At 33.2% G+C, this 10,539-nt stretch overlaps 1 protein-coding gene across 1 annotated transcript; it reads left to right on the top strand.

The window, feature by feature from the left end:
* Positions 1-211: 211 nt before the first annotated feature.
* On the top strand, positions 212-3,046 carry LOC107496619 (protein LATERAL ROOT PRIMORDIUM 1). The gene is made up of 2 exons (XM_016117919.3): positions 212-1,925; positions 2,315-3,046. The coding sequence occupies exons 1-2, from the start codon at positions 1,136-1,138 to the stop codon at positions 2,713-2,715; spliced, it is 1,191 nt and encodes a 396-aa protein (XP_015973405.2). The 5' UTR covers positions 212-1,135; the 3' UTR covers positions 2,716-3,046.
* The last annotated feature ends 7,493 nt before the right edge of the window (positions 3,047-10,539 follow it).

The raw sequence follows: 10,539 nt of genomic DNA on the forward strand, positions 1-10,539 counted from the left end.
TGAATTTTTATTCCCAAAATTTTATAAAAAATAAAAAATAATAAAAAATATAATGTAATTATTTTTAGATTACAAGTGTTAGTAGGAATATTGATTACGAGTGGAGAAGGAAGGACGCGCGGTCGTGAATTACACACGCCGAGCCCACAAGTAATGAGTGGCGCCATGTGAGTGTTTGAGGCTTGAGAGAAAGAGAGTCCATAAAACTACAAAAACAAGAGAACAAAACTCTTTATGCCCTTCTTCCCCTTCTTCACTACACACACCACCAATAACAACCACTCTTATTTGTTCTCTTCTTTTTTCTCTCTTCTTCTTCATTTTCCTATTCTGCTACCTATCTAGACTTCTACTTTTACTCCTACGCCTATAATTGGAGAGAGAGAGAGATTCAAGTGTGCTGTTTGTGTTTGTGTGAGTGAAAGCTGAAAAGTTTTGAGAGGGAGACATAAATAAATACAAAGAAGAAGAAGAAGGAGGAGGGTGTTGATGGTGATGGTAACGGTATGATGAAGTTGAAGCTGAAGTTGAAGAGCTAAGAAAGAGAGAGAGAAGAAAAGAAAAAGGGTGTGGGTGTGTTGTGTTGACAGAGTAAGAAAGAAGGAAAGAAAGGTCGTTATTGCATTTTCTCTCTCTTTTAGAATTAAATATATTAAAATTGAATTGGCTGAGAGTTGAAAAAAGCCAAAGTGAGAGTAGTAGTAGTAGCCACAATTGCAGCAGAAGCAGAAGCAGAAGCAGCAGCAGCATCAGAACCCCAAACAGAACCAACAGAAGAACCTGCACATTCAGAACCTAACCTTGTTCCTCCATCTCTCTTTCCCCTCCTTCCTTCCTTCCTTTCTCTTACCGGAGAACCATAACAATAACAATAACAATAACAATATCCATTCACACACACACAGACATTTACACAAACACGTAACCTGCATATATAAATATAAAGAGAGAAAGAGAGAGAGGCTTATCAGTTGTGGCTACTACAAGGAGGTTGCCATCAGATTCTGGAGCCTTCGCAGACTGGTCAGCCCCTTCTTCCTCCGCCAGAGTTGCTGCTCCCGTCGACGACCTCTCTCTCGGTTTCAATGCGGGACCCCCTACCACCGCCGGACCCACCGCCGCCGCACCTCAAGGAATGTGGCCTTCCAGGTCCCTCAACTACGGCCTCGCACCTCCCGACATGCCTCCAGGAATGGTTGGACTCCGCGACGTCTTCGTCGTCGCTCCGGCCTCCTCCTTCCACCACCACCACCACCACCACAACGATGCCGTCTTGTCCTCCTCCGATCTTCACCATCTCAGCAACAATTCCTCCAACAATCCCGCAACTGCACTCGGCGTTGGAGTTGGAGTCGGTGTCATCCCTCTCCTCACCGCAACGCCGTGTCTCGATCAGGAAAATATTCTCACCGGAAGAGCCAGAACCGCCGCCTCTGGAGGTACTACCGGCGGCGGAATTCAATTCTGGCAGGAACAACAACCGCATCATCATCAGTACCTGAAGAAGCAGGGTTTTATAGACCACAATATCGGAGCCAATTTGGTTCCCGGTGGAGGCAGCGGAAGCGGCAGCGGCGATGGCGGTGCTTCCAACAGCGGCGGTGGAACAACCACGTGTCAAGATTGCGGGAACCAAGCGAAGAAGGATTGTGCACATAGGAGGTGCAGAACTTGCTGCAAGAGTAGGGGTTTTGATTGCCCTACTCACGTGAAGAGCACGTGGGTTCCAGCTGCGCGCCGGAGGGAGCGCCAGCTCATCACTGGCACGACTCCGTCGACGGCCGCTGCGGTTGCCGGTTCTAGCGGTTCAACTTCCGGCGCCAAGAAACCTCGGTTGATTTCTTCACAGACAACAACAAATTCTCACACTTCAACTTCCAACACCACTCCTCCTAGAAGCTTCGACACTTCTTCTAGCCATCAAGGTTTCTCTTCTTCCTTCCTCCGCTTTTTAATTTCATGGCGGGATTATTAACCCAACTATGTTAGATATTAGGGATCTAATACCATGAATTTGGAACACCAAACTATGCATAACTTCATGCAATGATAACCTACTTTTTATTGCGGTGTTTACTGCCACGAAAACATTACGAAGTTGATACTGTGAAGTATGAACCATTAATGGTTGACATGTTTGGCCGAATCGTCTTCGTGGAAGTAACTGCTTTTTGTTTATACCTTTGTTGTTATGGTGAGATCGTACCAGTGCTAAAAATGCTAAAGCATTAGGGTCAAGTTAGTATTAGTACTTTTTATTTGTATGTTTATGATGAACGAAAGTTTGAGGTTGAAGTATGGTTTGAAATTGCAGATGCGAGTTTCAAGGAGAAATTGCCTGGTCAAATAAGAGCACCAGCAGTGTTCAAGTGTGTGAGAGTCACGTCAGTGGACGATGAACAAGATGAGTATGCATATCAAGCCGTTGTGAAGATCGGTGGCCGTGTCTTCAAAGGCTTTCTCTATGATCAAGGCCATCAGAATCATAGTAATAGAGATAGCAATAATAGTAATAATAATGTGTATCCTAATCTTTCTGAGCTCCATTTAGGTGGTGGCGGCGGTGGTGGCAGCGGCGGTGGTGGTAGAAATGGGGTTTCATCATCCTCCCCAATGCTTGATCCTTCTGATGTTTATGCAGCTTCAGGTGGTGGTGGTGGTGGTGGTGTTGGGGGGTTACTGGGAGGTTCAACCTATGGTAATCCAATAAATTGATTATATATATTATGAACTTTGTTGTGTCTTTCTTTTTTGTTTTCATTTCTAAGTGCAAAATATTAGTATATGGCACTTAAAAAAAGGGCTTAATTTAACTTTATTTTATTGTAGTCTCTAATTCAATTCTCTTTCTTCTTTTGCTTATTAGATATTATTCTCAAGAAAGAGTTTGGGGATTGGGTGGTATTATTATTAGTCTGATCTATTGATTTTTCTTTCTTTCTTTGTAGGCTTTGTATTTTTTTTTTAATCTCCCTTTTTTCTTTCCACCTATGTCACTCTTTCTTGCATCATCATCTTCTTCCACTTTTAGTTATTTTGGTTTCTATTCTTTCTCTCTTCACCCTTTTAATTTGTCATTTCATGAGATGATCTATGTCTTAAAAGATATATGGTTGATGTACCAAATTAACCTGAAAGTAGGAACCAAATAAATAAATAAATAAATAAAAGGAGCATTGATGATTAATCTTGTTTTAACTAGTCTCTACTACTAGTTATTCAATCTTGAATTATCATTATCATCATAACATTATTTTACTCCTTTCTGAAACTAATTAATAGGGCCTTTGTTTTTTTTTACTTTACTATATTTATTATTTGCTTTTGTTTTTCTTAGTTTTGTCATAGGTGAAATCTACAGTGTGTAATACCCATAACCATATATTATTATCTACAATGTTAAATAAATGCATGTGACAATGATGAAGTCTTAAATCATAGTATTTTATGCTTATTGTTTATTTCTTCTTCCAGCAGAATGCACTAATTAATATCTTTACCATGTTCATTGTTCTCTTCTCTGTATATTATTCTAATAATATATTATTATATTGTGACCTTAGCAATAATATATAGCATATAGTATTGAATTATTTAAAAAGTTTATAGAGTTCTACTACTATTTGATGTAGGGGTTTTAGTTTTACTAATAGTTGGGTAGTGCTTTAGACTTAGAGCATGAGAAGTAGTTGTAACGTCACCATCATATATGGCTGTCGTTTTCGGGGTCTATAGTTTATAGGGTCTTCACATCTATCTCTGATCCGTAAGCAACCTGCAAAAGTTTCTGCATTCATCAAGACACCGTGTACCCTTAACTTGTTTCTTTATTTGATTCACACAGTTTTACTCTTCATCTTCATCTCTATTTAAATCTTCTAATGTGTACTATCTAACATTACATTGATGAAGATATCTTTTGGTATTAAGTGATATTACATGTATTCAAGATTAGTGTTATATTTTATATTAATACAACTAGGAATGTCTAGTTTTTCTTTTCAAGTATGTGATTACATACTATTTTAACAGGTTTTTAGGGTGTTTGATTTGCATGTTTATTTTTTTTTTTATTTTGTTTTTTAGTATTTTGTGAAAAAAAAATATTAAGAAAAAAATGAAAACAAGTGGTGAAAATAGAAAGTGAGATTTTTTGTTTTTGTTTTAACAGTTCTTTTTCCAGTACAAAATTCTAAAAATAGAAAATGAAAACGCAAAATAAACAAGTTTTTGAATAGTTTTCTAAGCTGTGATGTCCTTTGCCTCTTTCTACTGTCAACTATTTCTTCATTATTTAAAAAGGGTTAGTGTGTATTATTTCTAGACATATAACCATTCATCTTGCTTGCGAGGGCCATGATTTGATTTTTTTTTCTTCTCTCTGATTCATGCCTCTTTTGCTGCATTAGTTGTGTTTCATGATGCTTTGCTTTAACCAGCAATGTGTGTGCTGCTTTCTTTTAGAAATATGGCCATAATACCACATTTAAATTAATACCACTACTTTTTTGTAAACTATGTATATAATTATAAGTTTTCGTGTGTTTTTGTGTATGTTGATTATCATAGATGTTGCTTGGTATTGGTATACATGTTCATTATTTCATCATATCATCAGGATCATGTATTGGTGGATTGGCTAATCAGCCTTTTGATATTGTTTATTTCCGAGGACACTGCAGATTATGCGTGTCACTTATTAATTTTTGGCTAGATTCTTGGTTGCCATTTCTGACCATAATACTTAAACAAATATTGATGGGATATTGGTCTCAATCCATTGCATGTTTTTTGTCATCTTTTCCTGCACATGCCAACCCCATTCCTTTGTCTGAACATCCCTTTTTATTTTAAAAATATACTTTTGTTGCAATTGTGTAATTAATTGCTATACGGTTTTGTCTATTTCTGCTTCCTTTTGCTTGTCTTGTATTTGGTATACATACAAGTAACCATTGCTTTGGATTACTTATGCATGTTATTTTTTAGTATGTTATTGTTTGGATTAGTATTGTCTCAAAGAAATCTCCGTGTAAAGAGTCTCACGGTAAACAAGATACATGATATGTTTGATCCATATAGGCGATTCCAACAAACGGGTTAAGACTTTGTTATTGTTGTTAGTACCATTCTCAAGACAGAATCAAAATGTTTACCCTAAGACAAAATTCGTTAGGAAAATGTTTATCTTATTTCTATCTCTTGTTTGAATACTCATTCTAAGATGTTGATTTAGAAAAATGTTAGAAGTTGTGTCTTTATCCTTTGTTACTATATTTTAGCCTTTTTTCCCGGGGGAATTTGTCAGAATTGTTGTCTCATATAATTAGTGTTGAACTGTCCCACACTACCTATCATGTCAACCATAAAGTAGTCTTTATTACAATACATGTACATTGTTTGGATTATCAATTATCATGTTTCTTTTGTACAGGTAAATATTAGTAGTGTTGCATAGGAAACTGAATTGTGTTGTTTTCTGCTATAGATCAAATAATATTTTTATCATGGAGATAACTGATAATGTGTGTGGGACAGAGGTTATTTTGGGTTCATATGATAAAAAAATAAACTGTGATTGTTTCAACTCCTTCGTTTGTTTTATTCTACAATTTGTGAAATGATTGGATCGTATGCTTGTGTATGCAATTGAGGCCCTTCCATTGTACTTTGGTGTTTTTTGTTGTTTGATGGAAGAACAATATATTACAAACAACACATGGTTGGTTTAATAATGGTGGTGGTGCTTGTCTCACTGGTGGGTACACTCCATTTTTGAGATTTGATTAATTGATTTCAATTAATTAATTTACACGTGAATTTCATGTCATTAATTAATTTGCTTTGGTGTTAGCATTTTGCAAGTATGTTGTTGGTTATTATAATTTCTGGTTCAAATTGTTTTACTTTTTCTATTTGAAAATTCAGATGTATTTTCTTGTGTATGCATGCAAATTTCTGCCGTGGATTCCATTGCATTGTTTGAAACTCTGATTTTTCTATTAATGTTTAGCAATGTTTATAGTGATTGTATCAAAGCTTTTAGAGCAAGGGCTCTGGAGATTTATGTGTTGTGTACACTTGCAAAAGAGATTGCTGAGTGAGATATAATTATTTACATAAGAATTAGGATGTATATATACAAAGCCTCTGATTAGGGTACTCAGCAGAATTCTAAGAACTAATATGAACACTTAGGAATGGTCATAGACAAAGGTTTGGTACTAGTTTATGAAACTTAAATCAGTTATTTTTTGGGATCAAGCTTACCTTTAAACTCTGAATTGTTGAAGATATTTTAAGGTCTTGCCTTCCCTGTGTTTTATAGGTTGCCTGTTGTGCATAAATTACACCATCCATTTTTTTTTTGTTTTTTACGGTATCCACATAACTAATAAAATTTGAAGCACCAAGATTTTTCAACAAACTCTAAGGTGTTTAATCTGTCAGGTTGGGGAATACGGATGAAAACCCTCTCTCTCTTTAATTATGTCGTTTTCCACATTATAAAACAATCAATATTCAATGGACTATACAAATAAAATCATAAGGTAGCAACATTTTCCAATGGTTATATCATTCCAAGTCTGTACCATTGTAAGAGAATTCATCATTGACATGATATCTGTTTTGAACAAAATTTGCTTATCATTTCAGCAGTATCAACCATCTTAATGAATGTCTTGTGAGCATTATTAGGTCCATTGTCCACAAAAAATAAAATATAACAGGTTTGTTTCAACATCAAAATCAAAAGTTTTCACCATTTTCCAAAGCTATATATTTGTATTCCTCAAATGGCCATGTGCTATCATATCCGGGCATAGTGTCATTTCCTCCATATAAGGTACCCTAGAAAATTATATAATAATAGGGGTAGATAGTTACCTAAAAACAATAGAGCTATTTTCCTAGCTAATTTTTTCTTTGTCCCTTAAATTCCATTACCAAATGTTCACATGGCATCAATCTCCATGCCACTAACTTGTACAAAGAAGAAAAACAAGTGGAAGAGTTTGAATTTTGTTAATGGGAGACAAACTTTCTTTTTGAAGAAGTCATCATATAAACATGGCATATGATGTTTTAATTTTTGGAGAAAATTAAAATATACTTACAATATTGGAAAGAATAATAAAAGAGGGTTATAGACTTGTAGGGGAATGGGTCTTGTACTGTCAAGAACCAATAATTAGTTAATGAAAGTGGTAGGGTAGGAATATAGGGATGTGAATTAAATAAATTTTTTTGGGAATGTATATAATGATAGAGGGCACAATACAAGAATGTTTGGTTATTATATGATTGACAATGCTACTAGCTAGCAACGTTTTTACAATTTTTTGTTAAAAAAAAAATCATGTTGTGTGCAAAAATAATTAACTATTAAATTAATTATTTGTATAAAATATATATTATTAGAAATAACTTAAATAATGTATATATTTATACATAAATATATAATAGTTGATTGATGACTGATTTTCACTATTGGTATGAGGTTGCTTTAGAGGTATAATATATAAATACTTTTTTATTTTTTATATTGTATATGCTTAAAAAGTTTGAATTAAGAATCTTTGCTATAATGAGTTTATTAGTGTGAAAAATTTAAAACTTTTTTTAAACAAATAAAAAAAATGCACACAATTATGTCACTAAATATATTGGAGGCACTTATAGATGCTTTTGATTGAAATAGAAAGTAGTAATACCTTATTCATGCAAAACTACTATTTCCACAAACAAAAATATTGATAGACATAGAAATTAGAATCATAGCCTGTGTGGAACCAACTTCCAAATTTTATAAAGTTGTATGGGTGTTTAGGTGATCAAAATAGTGAAAGATATTGCATTCATATTTAACTTCACTTTTTTTTTCCCTACTATAAATGTTATTTTACTTTTTCTGTAGCTATGCCATGTTTTATTCGATAGGATTATTTGTTCATCCATGTTTAAAGCATATATGTATTTGTATTTAAGATTATTTTCTTCTTAGATTTTTATGTACCTTTTATTATGTTTATTGACTTGATCGTCGGAGTTTCTCTTATATTCGTCGGTCGACAAGTTCGAAAAGAACTCTCCAATTGTTAGGTTTTTGCAGCCTAATGTTTGGTAACACATTCTAGTTAGTTTTTCTATTTTAAAATCCTTTAGGTTAAATGCAAAATAAGCCATAGCAGAGTCAATGGTGAAGGTCTCAAATCTATGATTTAATAAATGCACTGAAGTTCAAGGTTAAGAGAAATATTTATATTCATTAACTCTTTGAGTTTTCATAATTATTTGAGTTTGATATTTATATTATTTCCTTGATTCAATTTGTGCACAATTTTGTTAATTTTGTTGCAACTCATCACTTGTAATATGCATTTTTTTTACGGGTTTTTACGATTTTCTCACGACATCTTTCAACTTAATAAGTCAAGAACTAATTCGTCATAGATTTAAGCTTCATTTAAATGTTACCAGCCAATAATTTGATGCATACATTATGCCTTTGACATCCAAAACACTCACCTTATCAACCCAGTTCATTCTCTCTTACAAAAAAATAAAAATAAAAATTTCAATAACCGTACTTGATGACATTATTCAAGTTTAGAATCATTACTCTAATTTCATCTTGATGGCAATATTAAAGGGTCATATGATGAGATTTTTTTTTTTGCATTTTTGCTTTTCTTTGTTTAATTTTTGTCTGGTTGTTACTTTTTAAGCACTTTGTGTTATGAATCTTCACTCCTTTGTGGTTAAGAGCTTCAAGTCTTCAACCAAATATCAAAAAATGTTGACATTATTATCTAGGACTTAGGGTTTAAAGGACCATATTAGATGATGTACATTATAAGATCAGCTACTAAAATTAAAACAAAATACACATTAAAAATATTATATATATATACACAAATATATTGTAGCTGATTTTTAGTGTGTATATATGAAACAAGCTTTTTGCACCATCTATCAACACCTCCAAATTATTTTTTTTAATAGTATTTTTGTGCACCAAAGCGAATCATCACAATTACACTTAATTCTTTTTAAACTCTATACATTAATTAACATTATACAATTATTTACATGGAAACTAATTAAGAATTGTTACAATACGGAATCTCTACTTGCGTGACTCGAACAAAAGACTTTCTTATAGAACACAAATGGAAAAGAATGAATTGAAAATGAATAATATAATAATTATTGGTGCGGAAAGTCTTAATAATTGTGTCCATTAGATCAATTAAACAATATTCTTTATAATAACAATATGCATGCACACTAATAATATTTTACATATATATAATTAATTAAAAACAAGGCTAGAAAGCAAAGAACATTCGATGGAGGACCCTTACTCCAGCATCTTGATTTAATTTGCTTTATATATAAAACTTAGTTGTCTCAATCTTTGAGGGAGGAGAATCAAAATTAGCTTTTGCCGAACATGCATGTGCACTAAATTTATATACACTACTTGAACCAAATCTTGTGCTTTCATTAGAATCCTTCTAAAGTTTAATTTCTTTATGTCAAGTTAGTTTATTGATTGACTTTTATGTTAAATTGTACCCATATTCCATTGCCAGTAGGTCCAACTATCTTCACAATGCTCAAATTAAAGTGTATTGTATAAGCCAAATGGTTTTTTTCTGCTATTCATTTTGTTTCTCACGTTGAAGCAATTCATAGTACAATTTCACAGTTTAAGAAGCTAAGGTAGTGTTTACTTTTAAAGACTAGAACTGAGATGGAGAATTAAGATTCGGTATTGTATTTGGTAATCAGAAATTAGAACTAAAAATTTAATTGATAGACATAAAATTTCAATCTCTTTAATACTTCTATAAAGTGGAGACAAAATGAACTGAAATTTTTGAGAATAGACTGAAATTTTAATGATATTTTTTCTTAAAAATACTCTCGTTTAACTTTTCAAATTTTAAATTTACATTTCAATCTCTATATTTATCTTTAACTAAGCATACTACTAGCCATAATTCAGTATAATACATTTTATACCAAATACATTACAGAGACTTAATTTTCGATCTTCAAATCTTAGATAGTGTTTGTTTTGAGGTACTGAGACAGAGACGGAGAGACTGAGACTCAGTATTGTGTTTGTTAGTTCAGAGACTGGTACTAAAATTTCTGTCTCTGTCTCTAAAATTTCAGTATTTCAGTACCTCCAAAAAGTAGGGACACAGAGGACTGAAATTTGTAGAGATTAAGACTAAAACTTTAATAACATTTTATACTTAAAATACTTTCATTTCAACTAATTAATTCCAATTTTACCCTTTATGCAAATTAAATTAGAGTTTCATTCTTGTTTCAATTTATGTCTCCCATTTTGCACCAAACAGAATACTTAGATTTATTTTAATCCCTGTCTCTTAGTCTCTGTCTCTCGGTCTCAATCTTTCCGTCTCTATCTCTCCACCAAACGCTTCCAAACGTAGCCTAAGGTACGAAACCCATCTCGCCTGATTTGGTTCTCTATAACTCAACGGTGTGTGTCGACTT

Source organism: Arachis duranensis, chromosome 7, assembly GCF_000817695.3.
Source record: "Arachis duranensis cultivar V14167 chromosome 7, aradu.V14167.gnm2.J7QH, whole genome shotgun sequence".
Lineage (NCBI taxonomy): Eukaryota > Viridiplantae > Streptophyta > Magnoliopsida > Fabales > Fabaceae > Arachis > Arachis duranensis.